The sequence below is a fragment of the Ictidomys tridecemlineatus genome, chromosome 4 (assembly GCF_052094955.1).
Source record: "Ictidomys tridecemlineatus isolate mIctTri1 chromosome 4, mIctTri1.hap1, whole genome shotgun sequence".
NCBI classification, from domain to species: domain Eukaryota; kingdom Metazoa; phylum Chordata; class Mammalia; order Rodentia; family Sciuridae; genus Ictidomys; species Ictidomys tridecemlineatus.
In genome coordinates this window covers 209,357,998-209,382,037 of record NC_135480.1, presented here as the reverse complement: position 1 = coordinate 209,382,037, position 24,040 = coordinate 209,357,998, and the positions used below count along the sequence as shown (strand labels likewise).

Sequence of the window (24,040 nt, the reverse complement as noted above, 5' to 3'; positions counted from 1 at the left end):
GGGTGGGCGGGGGCGGGACGCGGGCGGGAGGAGGCAGGGGCGGGGCGCGCGCGGAGGGTGCGCGCGGGGGCCGGGCCGGGGAAGGGGCGCGCGTGGAGAGGGCGCGCTGGGGAAGGAGGTGGGGAGGGGCGGGAAGCGCGGGGGAGGGGAGGGAGGGGCGCGCGAAGGGGGGCCGGGGCGGCACACGCCCTGCCTCCGGCCCCTGGCTCCCCGGCCGCCCTGCCCGCTGGTCCGCGGTCTGGTCGGCCCGACCACCGTCGATAGAGCACAGGGTGAGGTGTGGTGGACAGGTGCCGCGCAGAGGACCCGCCCAGGCGGTGGGCAGCGCTTGCGCGTTTCCCCTTGTGTTAAAGAATTGCTCCACATTCGGTCAAAGTCTCCGTTTTTACGCGCAAGCTGTTTGCAGACGCGGCTGTGCGGCCCCCGCCGCTTTCGGGTACTGAGCGTCTCCTACCACAGTCGCCCGCCCAGCCCCTGGCAGCACTGCAGTCTCTGGACCCCGCGTTGTGGAATGGCAGCGCTCAGCCTCGGTGTCTCGGCGACGTGCACATGAGTCAGTCCTTTCTGAGTACTGGTGCGTGGCCCAAGACACGCACATCTCACTTTTTGGAGGGTGTTTGGGTCGATTAGCGTTAGGAGTAGTTAGGACGGGGCTGCAGTGAACTTAACACGTTTTCATTTCCGATGGCTGACCCGGGAGGACTTTGCTGGCTGGATCATGAAGGTTTGTTCGACTTCACAGGCAGCTGCCGGAAAGCCTCCCCCAGGCTGCACCGTCCTGCAGCCCCTCCGCTGCCCCGCGTCCTCACCCGCACTTGGTATTGTAGGTTTAAATTTTTAGCCAGCTACAGGGAGGCTTTAGACGGGAGGATGGCGAGTGCCAGGCCAGCTTGGGCAATAATTTAGCCAGATCCTGTGCAAAATGAAATTTGAAAAGGATCGGGGGTGTAGCTCCGAGGTGGAGGTGGAGTGCTTACTAACGTGTCTGAGGCCCGGTCCCCAGTACAGAAGTCTTTCCTTCCTAGGTGTGCTGGTGGGCGTGCCCCGCAGTGAGGCCGGTGGTCGCCATTTGCGCTTGCTCCTGAATGCAGAGGTTCCCACCCTAGCTCCGCTTTGCAAAGCATCCTCAAGAGGCACATTACTGGGACTGGGGTTGTGGCTCAGCGGTAGACGCTCACCTAGCATGTGCAAGGTCCTGGGTTCAACCCTCAGCACCATATAAAAATAAATAAACAAAATAAATGTATTAAAAAAAAGGCACATTACAACAAATTTAGCTGAAAGTCCGTCCTAGCTGGCTTCGTTTGCAATATAGGACCAACAATTGAACAAGTGTTTGGTGAGTTGGTTTTATAGATAGAGAAAGGCTGAAGAAAGCAGAAACACAGACAGAGTGGGTTGCTTGTTTCAAAGCTGCTTTCCTTATAGGTGGGGACAGGGAATAGAACAATAGAAAAATAACTGGTTAGTTAATTTAGGGTTATTTCAGGTCACTTTTTGGGGGGGGATTAAGGATAAAAACAGGGAACTTGGTTATCATGCAGAAGAAAAATGGCCTATTTGGGAAAATTGTGTAAAAAATTTGATTTCCTGGAAGGTCATATAAACCGCTTAGTTTCCATCTGGTGGCATGTGTGGACCTCTGGCCTGTTGCAGCCCAGTGCAAGACCCCAGTCCAAAACAATGGCCTCCTGTAATTTTTATTTAAGAGTGTCTCCTGAATCTAAGTCTGTTTATCTGTGGTGCCAGGTGTCAAATCCTGATTCATACTAAGCACACACTCTACCACTGAGCTGCATCCCCAGCACCATTGTCTTTCTTAATGTTCCATGACCTCAATGTCCTTGAAGCTCACAGGCTAGTTATCCTGCAGAAGGTCCCTCCATCTGAGTTTACCTGGTGTTTCTTTGAGGTTAGACTGAGACTGTGGAACAGTGGCCACTCCTTTGCAAGCTGTCCTTAGCAGAGTTGCTTCCCCTCCCTTTGCCCAGCACTCTGAAAAGTGGCACCTAAATGACTGCAATGTTAGCAGCTGCATAGTCTTTCTTTAGGTCTACAGGACCCAGAACATCTGGTGACATTCAGATAACATCAGAATGTGAACACCCTCCATATTCTCTACTCCTGTGCACCAGTTAACACAAAGTATGTGAATTACTGTGAGGCTTAACTTGCAGAAAAGTAATGTTTCTCTGAAGAATTATAGGAACTAGGGCTGGGGCTGTAGTTCAGTGGCAGAGGGCTTGTCTAGCATATGTGAGGCACTGGGTTTGATCCTTAGCACTGCATAAAAAAATAAAAGGCATGCTGTTCATCTACAAATACAAAAATATTTTAAAAAATAATTATAGGAAATAGTCAGGTGCTGTGGCCACACCTGTAATCCAAGCTGCAGGAGCCTGAGGCAGGAGGATTACAAGTTTGAGGCCAGCCTGGGCAATTTAGCAAAGACCATATTTCAAAATAAGAAACAATATAGCTCAGTAGAACACTCCTGTGTTCAATCCCCAGAACCACAAGAAAAAAATTACAAAACCTAGCCCCAGGAGGTCAAGATCAGTTGCTATGTTACAACCAGGAAAAGACAGAGAAAAACCCTAAGGAGCACGTGGTCCTCCTACCCTTATGCCGCACCTCCTTTCCCTCTCCATGGAAGCCCTTTCTCAGTCCTGAGTTCCCTGGGATGGCCTTTTTTGGGGAGGGGCTAGCCCCCCCCCCATTTTTCAGGGCTTGGCCCTTGAATGACCTCATTTCCTTCTCATCAGCTCAGGTGGAGCAGATGGACTTGGTTCTGGTGGGCAGAGAGTCCTCATAGCGTGGGGCAAGGGCATGTGATGCCAGCCGTCTGCTGTGGGTGAGGCCGGGCTGGCCGTGGGCTGAGGCGTCGGCGGGTCTCCCCCCTTCCCCTGTGGCCAGTGTTGGGGAGGCACTCTGAGCCCCTGGAAATGTCTATAGCTGCCGCTGCCTTTTCGACTCATTGATTGATGAGTCCCACTTGCAATAATTGATTATAGGGAAGGCCATCAAATGCAGATCAGAACAGCCTTTTCTTTTTTTCCCATTGGGGTAAAATAAATATAACATAAAATTTCTGTTTTAGCTCTTCCCAGGTCCACTGTTCAGTGGTGTTGGCCAGCACCTCCGTCCACCCACAGGATTCTCTCCTTTCCTCATAAGCACATTTCCAGCCCCTGCCCAGCTCCTTGCATCCACCACTCCACCTCTGTGTTTGGTGACCCTGGGGACTTCATGGATGTGGGATCCCACAGCACTGTCCCCTTCACCTTTGCTTCTTCAAGCACAGTGTCCTCAGGGTCATCCAGGTAGCAGAAGGTATCAGAATGTCCCGGGGTTTTTTGCAGTGCTAGGGTTGAATCCAGGGCCTCACATGTTAGGCAAGTACTGTGCTACTGGCTGCATCCTCAGCCCTTTTTATTCAATTTTATTTTGAGACAGGGTCTCGCTACATTGCTCAGACAGGACTTGAACTTGCCATCCTCCTACCTCAGCCTCCCCAGTGGCTGCAGTCCTGCAGCAGCTCGACTAACTAAAATTTTATTTATTTATTTATTTATTTTTAAAACATACTTTATTTTTTTAAAAATTTATTTCATTTTGAGAGAGGAGAGAGAGAGGAGAGAGAGAGAGAATTTTTTTTTAATATTTACTTTTTAGTTCTCGGCGGACACAACATCTTTGTTGGTATGTGGTGCTGAGGATCGAACCCGGGCCGCACGCATGCCAGGCGAGCGCGCTACCGCTTGAGCCACATCCCCAGCCCCTAAAATTTTATTTATTTATTTATTTTGCAGCACTGGGGATTGAACCTAGTGGGGCTTATCACTGAGTCACATCCCCATCCCTATTCATTTATTTATTTTTAATATTTGTGTTTTACTTGTAGGTGGACGCAGCATCCTTATTTATTTATTTTTATGTGTTGCTGAGGATTTAACCCAGGACCTCACACATACAAGGTAAATGCTCTACCACTGAATGCCAGCCCCAGCCCCCCTTTTTATTTTTAACACTGAGACAGAGACTCACTAAGTTACCTAGGGCCTCACTCAATTTCTGAGACTGGCTTCAAACTTGTAATCCTTCTGCCTCGGCCTCCCGAGTTACTGGGATACCTGTGTGCTCCACACACCTTGCCACCAGAATTCCCTTGCTTCTTAAGGCTGAATATCACTCCACTGTGTTTAAGCCATGTTTGCCTCTCCACCCTCCATCCATGACACTTGGGATGCTTCCACCTTCCAGCTGCTTTAAGCCTGGATGAATGTGTATCTGTCTGGGAATTCAGATCTTTTTTATTTTATACTCCAAATTGGAATAGCTAGATTCTAAAGTAATTCTTTATTTGTTTATCTAGGTGATTGAACTTGGGGGTACTTTACTACTGAGCCGCAGCCCCGCCCGCTTTTTACTTTTTCACCTTGAGACGGGGTCTTGCTAAGTTGCCCAGCCTGGCCTGGGACTTGCCATCCTCTCTCCACTGGATGTGTTAATCAGCTTTTTGTCACTGTGACCAAAATGCCTGACAAGAACAACTTGGAGGAAGAAAAGCATATTTGGGGCTTATGATTTCAGGATTCAGGCCTCTGTGGGCTGACTCCATAGCTGTGGGCCTGAGGTGAGGCCGAGCATCATGGCAGAAGGGCCCTGGGGAGGGCAGCTCAGGACGCCAGTGATCACAGAGGGTAGGAGGGAGAGAGGGAGGGAGAGGGAGAGAGGGAGGGAAGAAGGAGGGAGAGGGAGGGAGGAAGGAGGGAGAGGGAGGAAGGAGGGAGGAAGGAGGGAGAGGGAGGGAGAAAGAGAGAGGGAGGGAGGGAGAGGGAGACAGGGAGGGAGAAGAGAGGGAGGGAGGAAGGAGGGAGAGGGAGGGAGGGAGAGGGAGAGAGGGAGGGAGGAAGGGAGAGGGAGAGAGGAAGGGAGGAAGGAGGGAGAGGGAGGAGAGAGAGAAAAGGAAGGGAGAGGGAAGGAGAGGGAGGGAAGGAGGAAGGGAGAGGGGGAGAGATAGAGGAAGAGAGAAAAATGAATGGAGGGAGAGGGGGAGGGAAAAGGAGAGGACAAGATATAATTGCCAAGGGCATGCTCCAGTGACCCACCTTTTCCACCCATGCCCCACCAACCTGCAGTCACTTCTCAGTGAGTCCATTCAAAGTATAATCCATCAATGGATGGATCTGCTGAGGAGGTCACCATTCTAGTTGCTCTAAGCCCCACCTCTGACCCTCACTACTCTGTAGACCATGCTTCCAACATGGGAGCTTCCCAGGGAACTTTCCGGATCCAACCTATAATGCTGGGATTTGGCATGCACCCCAATGGGCTTGCATCTGACCTCTGAGGAGCTCCCACCCGCCTTCACACACAGGGTTCAGTCTTCTCCCCAAAGGCTCCCAGGCCAGGGCTCAGTCCTCTCCCATGGGCTCCCAGGTCTTTACACACAGGGCTCAGTCCTCTGCCCCAGGATCCCAGAGGTCTTCACACCCAGGGCTCAGTCTTTTATCCCAGACTTCCAGAGGTCTTCACACCAAGGCTCAGTCCTCTCCCCCAGGCTCCCAGAGGTCTTCAAACCCAGGGCTCAGGCCTCTCCCCTGGGCTCCCAGAGGTCTTTACACCAGGGCTCAGTCCTCTCCCCTGGGCTCCCAGAGGTCTTCACACCAGGGCTCAGTCCTCTGCCCCAGGCTCCCATAGGACTTCACACCCAGGGTTCAGTCCTCTCCCCCAGACTTCCAGAGGTCTTCACACCAAGGCTCAGTCCTCTCCCCCGGGGCTCCCAGAGGTCTTCACACCAGGGACCAGTCCTTTCCCCCGGGGCTCCCAGAGTTCTTCACACCAGGGCTCAGTCCTCTCCCCTGGGCTCCCAGAGGTCTTCACACCAGGGCTCAGTCCTCTCTCGCAGGCTCCCAGGCCAGGGCTCAGTCCTCTCCCCGCAGGATCACAGAGGTCTTCACACCAGGGCTTAGTCCTCTCTCGCAGGCTCCCAGGACAGGGCTCAGTCCTCTCCCCGCAGGATCACAGAGGTCTTCAAACCCAGGGCTCAGTCCTCTCCCCTGGGCTCCCAGAGGTCTTCACACACAGGGCTCAGTCCTCTGCCCCAGGCTCCCATAGGACTTCACACCCAGGGTTCAGTCCTCTCCCCCAGACTTCCAGAGGTCTTCACACCAAGGCTCAGTCCTCTCCCCCGGGGCTCCCAGAGGTCTTCACACCAAGGCTCAGTCCTCTCCCCCCGGGCTCCCAGAGTTCTTCACACCAGGGCTCAGTCCTCTCCTGCAGGCTCCCAGGACAGGGCTCAGTCTTCTCCCCGCAGAATCACAGAGGTCTTCAAACCCAGGGATCAGTTCTCTCCCCCGGGCTCCCAGAGGTCTTCACACCCAGGGCTCAGTCCTCTCCCCCAGGTTTCCAGAGGTCTTCAAACAAGGGCTCAGTCCTCTTCCCTGGGCTCCCAGGTCAAGGCTCAGACCTCTCCCCCAGGCTCCCAGAGGACTTCAAACCCAGGGCTCAGTCCTCTCCCCCGGGCTCCCAGAGTTCTTTAGTCACAGGGCTTAGTCCTTTCCTTGCAGGCTCCCAGAGGACTTCACACCCAAGATTAAGTACTCTCCCCCAGGCTCCCAGGCCAGGGCAGAGTCGTCTTTCCACAGGCTCCCAGAGGTCTCCACACCAGGGCTCAGTCCTCTCCCTCAGGTTCCCAGAGGTCTTCACACCAAGGGCTCAGTCCTCTCCCCTGGGCTCCCAGAGGTCTTCACACTCAGGGCTCAGTCCTCTCCCTCAGGTTCCCAGAGGTCTTCACACCAAGGGCTCAGTCCTCTCCCCTGGGCTCCCAGAGGTCTTCACACCCAGGGCTCAGTCCTCACCCCTGGCCTCCCAGAGTTCTTCACACCCAGGGCTCAGTCCTCTCCCCTGGGCTCCCAGAGGTCTTCACACCCAGGGCTCAGTCCTCTCCCCCAAGCTCCAAGGCCAGGGCTCAGTCCTCTCTCCTGGACTCCCAGAGGTCTTCACACTCAGGACTTATTCCTCTCGCCCAGGCTCCCAGGCCAGGGCTCAGTCCTCTCCCCCCAGGCTCTCAGAGGTCTTCACACCCAGGGCTCAGTCCTCTCCCCCAGGCTCCCAGAGGTCTTCACACCCAGGGCTCAGTGCTCTCCCCCAGGCTCCCAGAGGTCTTCACACCCAGGGCTCAGTCCTCTGCCCCTGGCTTCCAGAGTTCTTCAGTCACAGGGCTTAGTCCTCTACCTGCAGGCTCTCAGAGGTCTTCACACCCAGGGTTCAGTACTCTCCCACAGGCTCCCAGGCCAGGGCAGAGTCCTCTCCCCGCAGGTTCCCAGAGGTCTTCACACCCAGGGCTCAGTCCTCTCCCCCAGGCTCCAAGACCAGGGCTCAGTCCTCTCCCTGCAGTCTCCCAGAAGTCTTCACACTCAGGGTTCATTCCTCTCCCCCAGGCTCCCAGAGGTCTTCACACTCAGGGCTCAGTCCTCTCCCCCAGGCTCACAGAGGTCTTCATACCCAGGACTCAGTCCTATCCCTTGGGCTCCCAGAGGTCTTCACACCCAGAGCTCAGTCCTCTCCCCCAGGCTTCCAGAGGTCTTCACATCTAGGGCTCAGTCCTCTCCCCCAGGCTCCCAAAGGTCTTCACACCCAGGGCTCAGTCCTCTCCCTTAAGCTCCCAGGCCGGGGCTCAGTCCTTTCCCCACAGGCTCCCAGAGGTCTTCACACCCAGGGCTCAGTCCACTCCCCCTGGCTCCCAGAGTTCTTCACACCCAAGGCTCAGTCCTCTCCCCTGGGCTCCCAGAGGTCTTCACGCCCAGGGCTCAGTCCTCTCCCCTTGCTCCCAGGCCAGGGCTCAGTCCTCTCCCCGCAGGCTCCCAGAGGTCTTCACACCCAGGACTTCGTCCTCTCCCCCAGGCTCCTGGAGGTCTTCAGACCCAGTGCTCAGTCTTCTCCCCTGGGCTCTCAGAGGTCTTCACACCTAGGGCTCAGTCCTCTCCACAGGCTCCCAGGCCAGGGCTCAGTCCTCTCCCCCCAGGCTCACAGAGGTCTTCACACCCAAGGCTGAGTCCTCTACCCCATGCTCCCAGAGGTCTTCACACCCAAGGCTCAGTCCTCTCTCCCAGGCTCCCAGTCCAAGGCTCAGTCCTCTCCCCCATGCTCCCAGAAGTCTTCACACCCAAGGCTCAGTCCTCTCCCCCAGGTTCCCAGAGGTCTTTACACCCAAGGCTCAGTCCTCTCCCCCATGCTCCCAGAGGTCTTCACACCCAAGGCTCAGTCCTCTCCCCTGGGCTTCCAGAGGTCTTCACACACAAGGCTCAGTCCTCTCCCCCAGGCTCCCAGGCCAGGGCTCAGTCCTCTCCCCACAGGCTCCCAAAGGTCTTCACACCCAGGGCTCATTCCTCTCCCCCGTGCTCCCAGAGGTCTTTACACCCAGGGCTCAATCCTATCCACCAGCCTCCCAGAGTTCTTCAGTTGCAGGGCTCAGTCCTCTCCCTGCAGGCTCCCAGAGGTCTTTACACCTAGGGCTCAGTACTCTCCCTCACGCTCCCAGAGGTCTTCACAACGAGGGCTCAGTCTTCTCCCCTGGGCTCCCAGAGGTCTTCACACCCAGGGCTCAGTCCTCTTCCTGCAGGCTCCCAAAGGTCTTCACATCCAGGGCTCAGTCCTCTCCCCTAAACTCCCAGGCCGGGGCTCAGTCCTCTACCCACAGGCTCCCAGAGTTCTTCACACCCAGGGCTCAGTTCACTCCCCCTGGCTCCCAGAGTTCTTCACACCCAGGGCTCAGTTCACTCCCCCTGGCTCCCAGAGTTCTTCACACCCAGGGCTCAGTTCACTCCCCCTGGCTCCCAGAGGTCTTCACACTCAGGGCTCAGTTCACTCCCCCTGGCTCCCAGAGTTCTTCACACCCAGGGCTTAGTTCACTCCCCCTGGCTCCCAGAGTTCTTCACACCCAGGGCTCCGTCCTCTCCCCCAGGCTCCAGGAGGTTTTCACACCCAGGGATCAGTCCTCTCCCCACAGGCTCCCAGAGGTCTTCACGCCCAGGGCTCAGTACTCTCCCCTTGCTCCCAGGCCAGGGCTTAGTCCTCTTCCCACAGGCTCCCAGAGGTCTTCACACCCAGGGCTCAGTCCTCTCCCTCAGGTTCCCAGAGGTCTTCACACCCAGGGATCAGTCCTCTCCCCCAGGCTCCCAGAGGTCTTCACACCCAGGGATCAGTCCTCTCCCCACAGGCTCCCAGGGTTTTCCACACCCAGGGCTCTGTCCTCTCCCGCAGGCTCCCAAGCCAGGGCTCAGTCCTCTTCCCGCAGGCTCACAGAGGTCTTCACATCCAGAACTCAGTCCTCTCCCCCGGGCTTCCAGAGGTCTTCACATCCATGACTCAATAATTTCCCCCAGGCTCCCAGAGGTCTTCACACCCAGGGCTCAGTCCTCTCCCCCTGGCTCCCAGAGTTCTTCACACCCAGGGCTCAGTCCTCTCCCCCTGGCTCCCAGAGTTCTTCACACCCAGGGCTCAGTCCCCTCCCCCTGGCTCCCAGAGTTCTTCACACTCAGGGCTCAGTCCTCTCCCTGCAGGCTCCCAGAGGTCTCCACACCGAGGGCTCAGTCCTCTCCCCCAGGCTCCCAGTCCAGGGCTCAGTCCTCTCCCTGCAGGCTCCCAGAGGTCTTCACACCCGGCGCTCAGTCCTCTCCCCCGGGCTCCCAGAGGACTTCACACCCAGGGCTCAGTCCTCTCCTCCAGGATCCCAGAGTTCTTCCCACCAGTGCTCAGTCCTCTCCCCCAGGCTCCCAGTCCAGGGCTCAGTCCTCTCCTTGCAGGCTTTCAGAGGTCTTCACACCCAGGGCTCAGTCCTCTCCTTGCAGGCTTTCAGAGATCTTCACACCCAGTGCTCAGTGCTCTCCCCCAGGCTCCCAGAAGACCTAAGCCAATTCCAGAGAGGAAGGTTTGGGGCCCTACCATTTTTCTTGGAGATTTTCTTTGAGAAATGGTTGAGTTTTCGGGCTGGAGGTGTGACGTGTGCGTATATACACACCACGTGAGCATATTATGTGTACTATTGTGCCGTTTCCCTCTGAGTAAGTGGAAGTGTGGGAGTGGCTTTGAGTGCATGTTAAGGGATGAGCCTCAGTCTTCTTCCCTAAGGTGGGCCAGCGCTTCCTCCCTGAGGGCCACTGGATGAAGGGACGTAGATGTCTGCCTCTTCCGGAGGAAGCCGCCTCGGGCAGCTGCCTGCTTGTTGAAGCCCTCGACCTAAGCTGTGGAGTGACTGGTGGCCGCCACGGCTCTGGAGGACCCCGGCATGGTGGCTGGTTCCTGCAGGTGAGCTTGTCTCCTGGGACTCAGCTGAGTTGACCCACTGCGGAGTTATAGTGGCTGCGGTGACCGTGTGTCAACTAAGTGTCATGCACATTGGTACCAGTTCCACGTGAATGAGAATGGGTTCAATTCCCTAAAATAATACTGTCCGGGAGCAGCCAATGACCGGGAGAGACAACAGGGACATCCGGGAAGTCTCACGGCCTCTGCTCTCAGGCGGCAGTGTCCCCGAGTCCCCTTGGGAGGAACTGAGGGTGACACCTGGTGCTCTGGCCTAGTGTGGCAGTCCTGGCAGCACCAGCACTGGGCAGGGCCTTCCCATGGGCCCAGCTGGCATGAGCGGTTATGCCCCGCTAAATGGTCAGATCACTGTCACCACTGGTGTTTGGTCAGCCAGCCTGACCCCCCCAAATGACACGTCTGTGTCCTCATCCCCAGGAGCTGAGAATGTGGTCTTGTTTGGCAAAAGGGCCTTTGCAAAAGTCCAGAGGCAGAAACCCGGGCGTGGGGAGGCCGTGTTCCGGGGGCCTTCCTGCTGCCTCAGCGACCCTTGGCTTGGGGCCACGTCTCCCAGCCTCCGCCTGCATCGGCACTGCCCTCTGTCTTCCTCGTCCCTCTCAGGACACTGTCATTGGATCTGGAGCCCAGCCCAGTATCCAGGACCGTCTCAGCTCCGGGACTTGACCTTTGATCATGTGCATGAAGACCATGTTTCCAAGTCAGGTCCCACTTAGATTCCAGGTGACGCCTCCTTTCGGGGCTCAGCCACCACAGCAGCAGAACCAAGCTGTAACGCAGTGCAGGGTGGGGCCATTTCTGTGAGTTAAGGTGTGTGTGGGTGGACACACACAGGCCTGCCTGCTGGTTTCAGGGGCTGGGTGACTCCGCTGGCCCGGGCCCTGGGCTGGGAGGGGCTCAGGCTCAGCTTTCCCTGATACACGTATGCAGCCTGCGGGTTCAAGTGACCAGGCACTGGCTTTATTATTGAAAAGGAGGCCTGGGAGGGAAGGAAGCCGCCAGCCCCTCCGGTACCCCCACATGTCCGGGAAGGTTCTGTGGGACCGAGGGTGCAGGTCCTGGGCTGGTGCCCAGCATTGTGCCAGGACAAGGGCTGCCTCTAGCCTCCCAGGCCCTGACCCTGACTGAGACCCAGCCTGATGCGGGGCTGCTGGGAGAAAGGCACAGACGGGGAAGTTGGTCTGAAAAGCTGAGCATCCTGGTGACTCTGGTGTCTCCTGGGACCCTGGGCACACTCGTGCGTCTTTCCCAGGACGCAGTGTCCACTCACTGTGCTCACTGGGCACGTGCTGGCTGTGCTGCTCTCGATATAAAGGTAAGTCCTTTGCTAGGGACTGAATCTTGTCCCCCAGATTTACATATCGTATCCCTAACTCCCAACAGGATGGCCTCTGGAGGTGACGTTTTAGAGGAGGCCATGAGGAGGGTCCTTCAGGAAGAGCTCAGTGCCCTCATGAGAGACACAGGCCAGGCCCATGGTGTACCCCTATGGTCCCAGCCACTTTGGTGGCTGAGGCAGGAGCCTTGCAAGTTCAAGGCCAGCCTGGGCAACTTGGGGAGACCTTATCTCAAAATAAAAAAGTGGAGCTGGGCACCATGGCTCATGCCTGTAATCCCAGCGGCTCAGGAGGCTGAGGCGGGAGGATCCGTGACTTCAAAGGCAGCCTCAGCGATGGTGAGGCGCTAAGCAGTGAGACAGGGTCTAAATAAAAATACAAATAGGGCTGGGAATGTGGCTCCGTGATTGAGCCCCCCTGAGTTTAATCCCTCGTACCCCGCCCAAAAAAAGTGGGAAGAAGCTGGGATATAGCTCAGTGGTGAAGCCCCCCCCGGTTCAATCTCCAGTACCTAATAGTAATAGTTGTTGTTCCCCATTAAGTAAAATGTAAGAAGACCATTGTTTTGGACCAGACCCCTGCACGGGGTGGAGAGTGGGGCAACAGACCTGACTAAAGTGACCCAGGCCAAAGCTCCACCACCCAGCGGGAAACTAAGCCATTTATCTGCCCTCTGAGGAAATGGAGATTAGAGACAATACTAACTTTCGGGGCTGGGGATGTGGCTCAAGCGGTAGCGCGCTCGCCTGGCATGCGTGCGGCCCGGGTTCGATCCTCAGCACCACATACCAACAAAGATGTTGTGTCCGCCGAGAACTAAAAAATAAATATTAAAAAAAAATTCTCTCTCTCTCTCTCTCTCTCTCTCTCTCTCTCTCTCTCTCTCTCTCTCTCACTCTCTCTTTAAAAAAAAAAAATACCAACTTTCCCCGGCACGGCACGCTGTTTCCACTAATCTGTTATTTTTCTGCTCTGCTTCCTTTAGTCTTTTCCACCTGCACATCAACCTCTTCCCTCAGCTCACGGAACACTGACTTAGGATCGCTAAGACGGCAGGAAGACCCTCCAGCTCTGCTGGAGCCCTGTCTGTTTTTTCAGGTGCTGGGGACTGAACCCAGGACCTTGCACATGCTAGGGCAGCATCTGCCACCAAGCTGCCTCCTCAACCCCGCATCCAGGGAGAAGATAGGTCTCCAGAAGAGGGTCCCAGGAATTCCTGGAGAGGGGAGAGTGGACTTAGGACCAGTGGGGTCCTTGGCTTGAGAATTCCAGCTCTGCCACTTAGAGACTGTCAGGCTTGATATAGGCTCTCGGGGGAGAAGGTGGGCTTTGGGGGCTCCCAGCTCCTCTTGTAAAGGAGAGTTGCTGAGGGTGAGCATGGGAAAGTGTGTGGGGTGACGTCAGTCTCGGGAGCCTTGGCTGACCTGGCCTTACTATCAGGTCAATAGAAAACGCTGGGAAGTCCCCTACCTTACAGGTTTCTTACAATATCACATAGCTCTACTTAATCTCCTCATTGGGGGGCTAGTGAACAGTACACAGCAACTATTGTTTTTGATTTTTTTTTTTTGTAGTTGTAAATACTCAGAATGCCTCTGTTTCTTTTTATGTGGTGCTGGGGATCAACCTCAGTGCCTCACACGTGCTAGGCAAGCGCTCTGCCGTTCAGCCCCAGCCCCAGCCCCACAGCAACCATCTTCATTGAGCGAACTTACTGGTAACTGAGATTCACAGATAACCCAGAAATTTGGGAGTGACAGCCTAGAAAGGTATGCGGAACTTCTGGACCGAGGCTGTTTCCTTGGCCTGCCCCTAACCCCCTGTCCACCCTTCCTTCTACTTCTGCCCTCTCTCACTCCTGCAGATCCTGGTGGTGAGGGAAGGGGGGGTGGAGGGGCTGCAGGGAGAGGGGAGGGGCCTCGAGCAGCCCTGCTGTCCTCCCCTCTCTCCAGCAGACACGGGAGGCACACTGTAGAGTCAGCCTGTGTCCATCTGCTGATGAGTGCTGGACAGAGTGCTATGGTCTCTCCATCTAGGCGAATGCTCCTTGGCCCTGGAGAGAAGGGCAGCACCATCATTCTCCATGGAACAAGCCCGTCCCAGACCATGTGCCGGGCCCTTTCGGGCATACAAAGTGTTCAGAAGGGCGTGGTTTCCTGGTTCCCCGTGCTGTGGAGAGGACTTTCAGCAGGGGTGGGCTGATATGCCTGGCGGCATGGCACCCTCCCTGGCTTGCAGGCACACCCACTGTCCCCAGTGTCCTGGGTAGTGTCTGAGGGGGGCCATGGATGTGGCAGCGCCTTGCTCACTGTGGTGAGGAGTCACCTTTATCAAACTCAGTGGCCAGGCATGGGCTCCTGTGAGCCGGGAGGCCTGGCTGGGGTACCTGGGGAAGGCTCATACCAGGTGTAGGGGGCTGCACAACCTGTCAGACCATGTGGGCGGCTGGTCTAGCACTGAAGGGGTGTGGCATCTGGCGGTCACACTGCTGGATAGCCCTATCTTCTAGGGTATAAGCGACTGTGTCTTTGTGCAGGGGCGTGTCTCTCCACATCCCCAGGGATCCAGTTACCTCATCTGTCCTTGTAACCCTGCCCACCTTGACCTTCATTGGACGGGATTTCCTAAGAATTTAGATTCCCCTAATAAAAGCTCACTCCAAAGCATGCTTGCTCCCTCTCACCGGCCTCTTGTGTAGTTCCTCGCTCTCCCATTTGGAGAGCTTGAGGCCGAGGGCAGAGGAGTTGTCCCGGAGCTTGGTTTAAAGGTGAATTGTGTGTCTGCCTTGATAATTTTCCTGAGTGACCGTAAGTTAGCCTTCTGTGCTAGATGCAGACGGCAGGACCACACCTGTGCCTAGCAAGGTTGGAGCTGGCTTGATCCAGGGTCCCTGAATGAAGGTTGGCTGTGCCTGGCCCACAGGTCTGCTAGGCCCAGCATCTCTGTAAAGGGCTCTCAGAAATGTTTTCATTTCCCCCTCTCTGCAGTGCTGGGGATGGAACCCAGGATCTTGTTCATACCTGTCAAGCAAATGCTCTGCCACTGAGCTGTGCCTCCAGCACCACCAAATCTGAAAAGAAGCCTGGCACAGTGGCTCACGCCTGTAATCCCAGAGGCTCAGGAGGCTGAGGCAGGGGGATTGCGAGTTCAAAGCCAGCCTCAGCAAAAAAGTGAGGCGCTAGATAAAGTACAAAATAGGGCTGCAATGGGGCTCCATAGTTGAGTGCCCCTGAGTTCAAACTCTGATATACCCTCCCCCCAGAAAGACGATAGATGATAGATAGTATAAAAAAATCTGAAAAGACACAAACTTAGGTTTGGAAATTGGATTCATCTTTCTGAGTGAGATAGTGAACACCCCAAATCCAAGCTTCATGCAGGAGGATTGCAAGTTTGAGGCCAGCCTCAGCAATTTAGTGAGGCCCTAAGCAACTTAGCAAGACCCCGTCATAAAATGAAAGCTAGAAAGGGCTGGAGAAGTGGCTCAGTGCTAGAGTGCTTGCTAGCCTTCGTGAGCCTCAAGAAATAACGGTGTGTGACGTTCAGTATGTTATTATGGCACAAGGAGCCAGTGAAGGCCAAGTGTGGCACTGTACCTCTATGTGGTGCCACAGAGCTGCCCAAAATCTGGTGTTGGGGTGGGCACTGGGAAAGCTGGATAAAAAAATGCTAATGCAGGCCCAGGGCGGAGGGAGGGCAGCTAGGGACTGGGATGGAGGTCCTTCAGAGCAGTCTCTCTGGTGGCTGAGGGCATCCGTGGCTCTGGGCAGCTTCTGGGCTGGTCCTCAGAGGCAGCTTCCTCTGCCCTGCTGAGTGTGGACTCAGGGACCAGCACAGCCGGTGGCCAACCCCTGAGCAGCATGGCAGCTGCAGGGTGGGCACCTGAGCCCGGCTGTCTAGCAGCCTGCGGTGCACCCTGACGGCAGAAGGCAGAGGAGCTGCTCCTGTAGCACTCCCACCCCAACCCAGCACACCCAGACCCTTGGAGGCACCCAGGCAGCTTCCTTCCCTAGGCAGAGCCGCGGAGTGCTGCGGCTTCACCTTAGGCTGGCTTCAGGCTGGCCACCAGGGTGGGTACTAGTGAGAGCCAGGCCCCACCTGAAGTCCTTGGGGGCCACTGAGCTGGGGACAGGCTGCTGCTTGGCATGCCCCAGGTTCCCAGGGCTGGCCAGAGGATCCTGGAGACCGCAGGAAGGCTGTGACCCTCACGGCGCATGCAGCTCTTGGCCTGCCCACTAGGGGGCAGTGCTGCCCAGCCCTTCCCAGAGGCGGTGGCAGATCCAGGGGAGGGGTCAGGGAAGAGGACGACAAAACACTGGACACCTGGTGAGATTTGAATTTCAAGTAAAGAATAACTTAAAATAGGACGATAGGCCCCCAAATTTCCCGGGACATGTTTATCTGAAACTCCAGTCCACCCTGAACCCTGCTTTCATCTCTGAAGCCTGGAGGCCCCACCTGGGACCACAGAGGTCACGTGGGGTGGGGGGGAGGCTGCTCCCCAGGACCAGTGGGCTGGAACTACAGTGCTTAGCTCTAGGTGGGTCACCAGGAGGCCACACCTTCCCTAAGTGTGACTCAGTGACTCTGGCACATATTTGGGTGGGGTGGGGCAGGCAGGGTGATGGCACAGCTCCTGGACCTTGCCTGTCACGTCTCAGCAGAGGTAGCAGGGCTGGGCCCACTGCCCTCAGGACTCCTAGGTTGAGGCCTTGGTGTTGTGAGGGGTGTGGTGAGGATCAAAGGCCAGAGAAGTGAGCCTGCTCGCTTCGAAAGGAAAGGACACTGCACTCAGAGTTAGTGTTGACTCCTCTGGATTTGTGCAGTGCATGACCTGCACAGCTGACCTGGGTGGTCCTGTTCAGCTTCTCTGCTTCCCTCTTCACCTCCTCTGCCTGCCAGGCTTCCACAGCTGCATGGCTGTGTGCTCCTGCTGGGGACTCCTCGGTTACACTTAAGTCACCAATCCACCTGGAATTTAACTGGGTTTATGATGTGACGTGAGCTGAGTCACTTTTCCACTCTTCCAGGACCTCCATGTAAAACCCACTTTTACATTTGTGTGCTGGTGAACACAGTGGGTGGAGCAAGGACCCAGACAGCTCGGGACCCTGGGACAGGTCTCTGTGGGACAGAAGGGAGCCACTGAAACCACGCTTGTCACTGCGCCCTCTTCAGGACCATTGTGTTATTGCACCAGGATTTCCATCAGGCCAAGCCAGCCCTCCACTCTGTCCAGGGGCAGGCCGGCGGCTGTCCACGAAGCCTGTGTCCCTTGGCCATCATTGTGGGCACCAGGCTCAGTGCAGCAGTCCCATGCTCCCTTCCCCAAGATCCCAGCCACTGCCCCCTCTGGAGCATGCTGCCTGCCTCTGATTCAGGGCCACCACTGGGCCCTACCCCAAGGACACAGCTTGCCCTTGACCCACACAGGCAGCAAAGCCCAGAGCCTAGGCCTGGCTGGCTGGCAGGAGGATGGGGAAGTGAGGGCTATCCAGTCTCTGCTGGACTCCTTGGAAGGCCTGTGGGGGGGGCCTGGGTTCTCCTAGGGTAGCTCTGGGACTGAGTGGTCAGGGGCCTGGTGGGTCCGTAGCGACTCTCTGAGGAAGAGACTGAAGCAGCGCTGGGCTCCTCTGACCCAGGACATGGCAGCCTCCATTGGGAGACTTGACAGAGGAGGGGACAGTGGCCTGCAGAGCAGAAGAGCCTGCCCAAGGTTGCTGGGCAGCAGTGGCAGTTGGGGCCCAGGCTGCCTGCTGAGAGCTTGTGGCCAGTCCTCTATCTCATCTCGCCATAGTGGCCTTGTGAAGGGGAAACAGCTCCTGAAGATGGGGTGAGCCCCAGGCTGGGCCTGCCAGGCTGTGAGTTCAGGCCAGCGCCACCCAAGGCTCTTGCTGGCCACAGTGTGGAGAGGGCCCTGGAGTGCGGACACTAGCCAATGAAGGACCTGTTGGGTGGTATGGGTGTGCAGAACTGCTGCAGACCGGGGCCCTCCCCCTCCCTGTCACAGCCTGCAGAAGGGACCTTGGGTGGTAGGAACTGAGGCCTCCAGAGCCAGGCAGGGTGGGTGCGGGCCATGGTGCGGGGCTCGCCAGGCAACAAGAGGCTGGCCCGGGTGAGCACTGAGCTTGGCCCCCCTGAGCCGGGGCAGGCAGTCCCTCCCCTGTGAGGAAGCCAGGGGTGAGGTGGCATGTTCTGAGGCCCCCATCCTCCTGCTCAGTTGGCCCGGAGAGCAGCCAATGCAGCTGACTGCCCAGGGATGCCAGCTGGGCCAGGGGTCAGGTGGCCCAAGGCCTGGAAAGGCTCTTCCCAGGGCCTGGAGACTCTCACCACCACCCAGCTCACACAGTGGGGCCACACAAGCTGCATGCCATGTGATCATCACAGTGCCCCAAGGCCATATCACTGTCCCCATGCACAGATGGAGTCAGAGGTCCAGAGGAACCAGCCCGAGGTTCACCGGGGGCACATGGCAGCTCTGGGATGACCCTGGGCTCTTCACCTCTGCACTGAGCATGAGCAGGTCACACAGGCTGGGAGCCCTGGGGTGTCCCCTCACCCTTCCTGGGGAGGGGGTTGCTGGGTGAGCCGCCCATCAAGGGAAGTAGGTGGCAGGAGCACAAAACCATCTGCTCTGACACTTCTGCCAGCGAGCTCCCTCTTGCTACCCAAGGATGCCATAGGTGGGTGTGGCCAAAGGGATGCTGCTCTTCTGTAGAAAAGGCCCTTGTCCTAAAGCCCCACCGCCCAGGGCTCTGGCTCTTGGTCTTCTCTGGGTCCTCCCCCTCCTGTCTAATGGGGGCTGTCCACCCCTCCGCTGTTCTCGGCCCACCGTGGGCTTGTACACTGGCAGGCATGGCTGGCCCCTAGCAGCATGGCCTCCAGGCCTCCACGGGAGCTTGCTCCTGGCACTGCTGCTGCCGTGGCCCAGGAAACTGGCCTGTGTGCCTCGCCTCATCTATTTTTAAGCACAGGCGCATGAAAGATTCACAGGCTGCTTTATTTACAGGTGGCAAGTATAGTGTCCGTCCCCTGAGGTTCATCCACCGAGCGGCCTGAGGGGCGCAGGCCCCAGAGCCCACCTGAGTCTGGGCACTGAGCTTTGCTCTCCTCCACAGGAGCCCGGCCTCCTGGAGCTGCCCACCCTCTGGCCCTGGCCCTGGGAGGGGCTGAGGAGCCCTCCCCTCCCAGGAGTGCATCCCGAGAACACCTCTTGGGCAGGTCTGGAGGAGGGGCAGGGTCACAAGGTTCTGCCTCAGAGAGCCCAGGGCAGCTGCTTCCTCTGAAGCACATGGGTGAGGTGAGTATCCCCGTTTCACAGACACGATCAGGCGTCACTCAGGCGTGGGGTAGCCCAGAGCCTAAAGCCAGGTGGACCAGACTTCAAAGCCCACACCCACACCTTTCCCTCCTGGCTATGGCTGCAGCTGGGTCAACAGCCACCTTACCTCTGCTTCCCAGGAGGGGAGAGCCACACATCCTTCCAGACCCCCACCCAACTCAGAAGAAGACAGAGGCCTAGCACCACCTGGTCCTGGTGGAGCAAGCCACAGCAGGGCCCAGGGGCAGGGGTGGGTGCCAGCACACCCTATGCCTGGCTTTCCTCCCCTCTTGACCTCCCCTACTGGGTGTGGGTCCTGTGGGCCTCAGGATGTCCCAGCTCAGCCTTGCTGGGTCACCTGTGTCACCTGCTGTCTGGCCAGGTCTCAGCAAGTGCTTAGGAGGGCTCTTGGCTGCCCTTGCACTTGGGAGAGCCACCTGGCACAGGTCCATAGGAACCCACCCACCTAGCTGGCCCTAGGCAGTGAAGGTTTAGGACACCACAGTCCCAGCCAGCTACTAGCACTGTCCTTCCCCACCACACTTGGATGAACAGGGTAGAGACAACAGGTCCCCTCTGCAGTTGAAATGCATTAATTTTAGAGAGATTTTCTTTTCTTGGTTTGCACTGGCCCCAGGGCATCTCTGGGGCTTCACTTCTGCGGTGCAGCACCACTCATTAAATACTGCCTCCTTGGCCAGACCAGCCTTTCCCAGCCCAGGCCCCCTCCTGGGCCCTGTCGATTCCAACTTCCACCGGAGGAAAAGTTTTCTTTCAACCTTGCCTAAGGGGAGGAAGGAGCTGGGGAGGAGGTAAAGTTGGTGACAGCCTCTTCAGGAGGTGACAGGCAAAACTCAGCGTTTCTGGGAACCCAACTGGGTGGTCCAGAGCCCTCACCTTCATGCTGCCCCTACCACTTCTGGGAGCAAGAGGGTAGGGTAGCCCCCTAGCAGTGGGAGCCCCTCTGGGATGCAGTGGCAGGGAGTACAGTGACTGACAGCCTCCTCATCACTCCCTGCTGGCAACTCACCTCTGGGAGCCTCAAGTCCCCATCTATAAAATGGAGATGCACTTGGTATTCTGGGGAGCACTTAATTGATCACCTATGTTTGGGGCATTGTTGCATGTACTGAGGTGGAGGGAAGGCAAAACAGATGTGCTCCGTTATGGGAAGCGCTGGGAAGAACGAGGGCCACTTTAGAGAGTGGTGGTGACTTGGGAGGCTAAGGAGTCAGACCAGCCTGGGTAGCATAGAAAAGGGTGGCGGCTTGGGAGCTAAGGGGCAAACAGGAAAAAGCCCTGGAGGGTGCTGCGGGGGCTGGGGACTGGGCTGCGCAGTAGAAGTGAAGGGCATTAGGGTCCCCAGCCCTCTGTCCACTACCAACAGCATCCACAGCATTCTCTCCTGGGTTCCTGCTGATTTCCCAGGAAGCTGAACCTGCCACAGTTGGTCAGCAGCCATGCTCAGCCCCCAGGCACACAAGCACCTGGGGCTGTGCTCTCAGGCCTGGGGGGGCGGCAGACCCTTTCCAAGACTGGACAGAGAGAAAAGCCAGTTTGCTCAAGCGGACACAAAATGACCACTAAGGGTTCTGCCACAAGAGAGCTAGAGAATGTGTTGGTAGGTGTCTTCATAAAATGCCTACAGATGTGATACAAATGGCTAGACGTTCTTCTTTACAGAAAAACAGAAAACAGCGTTGATGGGCAGGGAAGCCCCGCCCACTCATGTGAAGGGCACTTGGCTGAGGGCTGAGCACAGTTCTGAGCGGGAGGCTGCAACCCTGAGACCTCCAGCTGGTATGACAGAGGGCAGCAGCTTCGGGAACTGCAGAAAACCCAGGGGTCCTGCCTCTGCCTGTCTAGAAAGTCGCTGTTTTGCTATCTCCAGCTGCTCCCTGGGCAAGTGACTGCTGGGGTGCTTGGAAGGTGGAACCAGGAATACCTATAGCAGTATCCCCTCCTCCCAGGGTGACAAATGCTCTTGCCCAATTGAGTACCAACTGCTTTGCCCAGCAGCCAGGCTGGTCATCCGCTGAGTGGAGCCCACATGAATGCAATCGCCTGATAGCCACCGCTGGCTCTGCACCAGGAGCGGTGACACACTGGGGCTGGCACCCACTACGGGAACCCCTCCAGCCCCGCCCAGAATCATGCCCCAGTTTGTCACCTCCCCCAAGCCCCAACAAGCAGGGTGGCCTTCCACAGCGCCTGGCTCAGTCTCCCTGCCCAAGGGGACTCAAAAGGGTCAGGCATCCTGCCAGGTGGCCAGCCAGGTGACCATTGGTCACTCAGTAGCAGTTCAAGGGCTCCTTTGTGTAGTGACGGACTGGCACGATGGTCACGTCCTTGGGCCGCCTGTAAGCCCTAGGGGAGCTGTGTTTCTGGGCCCAAGGGCGATCCTGGGGTGGGGCACGCGGGCGGGCAGAGGCAGAGCCCAGGGAGCCGGGTACCCGACTGGGGTCCCAGGTCGGGTGGAGCCTGGTCCGAGCCCTTGTGACCCGAGGCAATAAGGGGGGGCGCCCCGGGCGGGGCCGCAGGCGGGCCAGTGCCCGGGGCGTGGGGCGGGGCAGGCGGCCTCACCTAGCCCGCCGCGCCGCGCGCCTCCCTCCACCGGCCGCCCCGCCCTCCGCCCTCGCAATAAGGGGCGCGGGCGCGGGGAGCGCGGGCGGCCGTCGGGGCTGGGCGCGGGCCGTGTGCGCGGCGGGCCATGGACCTGTGGCCGTGGCTGACGGCGGCGCTGCTGCTGCTGCTGCTGCTCGTGCAGCTGAGCCGCGCGGCCAGGTTCTACGCCAAGATCAGCCTCTACTGCGTGCTCTGCCTGTCCGTCTCCGCCGTGGCCTCGGCCGTCTGCCTGCTGCGCCACGGCGGCCGCACCGTGGAGAACATGAGGCAAGCGCCGGGAGCTGGCGGGTGGGGGAGCCCGCCGCCGCCGCTTCCGCTTCGCTAACTTTCCGCTCCCCTCCCCTCTTCCTGCCCCGCCCGCCCGGCGGGGAGCGCGGCCCGGGTCACAATGTCCCCGCGCCCTTGCGCCGGCATTTCCTCAGCTCTGGCGTCCTTGAGCCCGCCGTAGCGCGCCGGCTGGCCGTGGGGACGCTTTTTTGGGAGGAAAGGGTTGGGCCGCGCGGGGAGAGGCCTGCCCCGCTTCACTGGCGGAGAAACTTTCCCCAGAGCCACTGGACGGGGCGCGCACGCCGCAGAGAGTGACCTTTGACCTCTCCCTGGGTCCTCTGCTGACGCGCAGGTGATGGACGCGTTTCTGCTTCCTCCTCTTGGGCAGGTGGGGAGACCTGAGAGGCGCTACTTCCGTGTGGAGGGAGGGAGTTGTTGGCCCCTGGGGCCCCCGCAAGCACTCGCAGGGACGGGAAGGAATGTGGCAGTTGCAGAGAGTTTCCTCTGAACACCTCCCAGAGCAGGGAAGCTTGGCCCTGGGGTTGAGCAAGGGAAGAGAACAGTGTGGTTGACAAGAACGGTTGGGGGCTGCCTGGGAGGAGCCCTTCCTGCCCCTCTGCCTGTTCCCCATCCCCAGGGACTGTTGCTACATTTCTCTCTGCCCTGTTTGGACTGTCCAGCTGGTGGCTTTTGCAATGGCCTCTTGGCTTTGGCCTAGGATGGGGGACATTGTGGTCCCTGAAGCCCCACCTCCTCCTGTGTTAACAGGCACAGTGGGTGAGAGGGTGTCCTGACTTTCCATCATCTCTGCCCTTTGTGGGTCTTGGCAATGGAGGTGACACTGCTCAGTCTGGTCCATATTTCATGTATCTCAGGCTCTTCTTCAGGGACTTGTGCTTTGCCTGAGAAGCCCAGATACAAAGGGTGATAGAGAGTGTATTTGAGGAGCAGAGCAGGGTGTTTTGGAACGACCCATCTCCCCTCCTACCAGTGTCCAGGGGAGCAGACCCCAGGGGCAGCCCAGGCATTTCCCTTCTAATAGGTAGTTCTTAGGTCCCGTGCCCTCAGGACAGATAACCCTAGGCCATGCACGAATCACTGAAGGCCTGATGTGCAAGGCCCAGCTCCCCTGCAGGCTGGAAACTGCCTGGGAGATAAAAGGGGTTCCCTTGGGGGAGGCTCCCTAAGTCCCTGGGCACTTCAGAGCAAAGTGGAGGGTGTGGACTTCAGGAAGGACCCACTGGGTCTGGAAAGTACCCGGCAGATATGCTCCTTGGGGGGTGATATCCTTCTTAGGCCGGGCCAGCAGAGGGTTCTGAGGCTGAAGGTGTCCTGGGCCCAGGGCTGGGCTCTATGATTTCAGCAAATATGAAGTGGGAGTCCCTGGAACTTTTGTAGCTCTTTGGTGTCCTCTCCACCAGCATGTCCTAGTCTGGAGAGGCCTGGCGGGCTCTTCCAGGTCTGTTGCTGCCCAGGGGCCAAATCCAGTCACCAGCTACCCTCTCTGAGGGTGGATGAACCCAGCAGGCTGGCCAGACCAGCACTGTCCCACCTTCTACCCTGCCTGCACAGCCAGGGGCCAGAGAGTCTGGCCAGCTAGAACCCTCAGGTCCCTAGAGGCTCTCCTGGTTGGCACCCAGGTAAAGGGCCCACTGCCTCTGGGACACTGCTGGGTAACACAGGTGTTTGTTTCTGCCCACACATGGGTTCCCTAGGGAAGGGAGGACTGGAGGGTGGGGCAGGGCTGGAGCCCACAGCCCTGCCTTCTGCACCAGACTCCCGGAATCCCTGTGACGACTCCCAGCAGTGAGGAAGAGTGGGTGCTGTGAACGGGAAGGCCTCTAGGGGCAGGCACAGGGTGGGTTGAAAAGCAGGGAACGAGGGGTGCAGTCCCTGGGTGGCTGGTCAGGGAAGGGAGCCAGGAGCATGGGAGGTGGAGACTCAGGGGAAAGGGCCCTCCTGTGTGCTTCAGTGCCTTGCAGCTTTGAAGTAGGGACTGTCATGATGAAGAGACCGAGGTTCAGAGGCTTGGCAGTGAGATGGGAGGAGGAAAGGTGAGTGTCCAGGGTCTCAGAGCCAGGGTGAGACACCGCTGGGGTTTGAACCCACAGGCAGTGGCTCCAAAGTGCTCTTGGCTTTCCCTCTGTGTCCACCCCAGCGCTAG

At 57.8% G+C, this 24,040-nt stretch overlaps 1 protein-coding gene and 1 long non-coding RNA gene across 7 annotated transcripts in view; both read left to right on the top strand.

The window, feature by feature from the left end:
* Agpat2 (1-acylglycerol-3-phosphate O-acyltransferase 2) overlaps nucleotides 1-24,040 on the top strand; it is a 31,696-nt gene that overhangs the window by 298 nt on the left and 7,358 nt on the right. The window contains exons 2-4 of one of the 5 annotated variants that reach the window (XM_078048767.1): nucleotides 3,905-3,977; nucleotides 4,376-4,636; nucleotides 10,135-10,311. In XM_078048767.1, coding sequence (XP_077904893.1) covers nucleotides 10,292-10,311 — 20 coding nt within the window. In that variant the 5' untranslated portion in view covers nucleotides 3,905-3,977; nucleotides 4,376-4,636; nucleotides 10,135-10,291. Of the gene's footprint in view, nucleotides 1-3,904; nucleotides 3,978-4,375; nucleotides 4,637-10,134; nucleotides 10,312-21,223; nucleotides 21,345-21,612; nucleotides 21,877-23,865; nucleotides 23,931-24,040 lie in introns of those variants that run through there. The other 4 variants (XM_078048768.1, XM_040286639.2, XM_078048765.1 and 1 more) reach the window with 4 other exon arrangements.
* LOC110599280 (uncharacterized) lies at nucleotides 11,056-14,329 on the top strand. 2 transcript variants are annotated; one of them, XR_005734206.2, is made up of 3 exons: nucleotides 11,056-11,641; nucleotides 13,296-13,432; nucleotides 13,700-14,329. It is a non-coding gene; the product is annotated as an uncharacterized LOC110599280 (long non-coding RNA). The 2 variants fall into 2 exon arrangements; XR_013438438.1 differs by lacking the exon at nucleotides 11,056-11,641 and having other exon boundaries at nucleotides 11,648-13,432.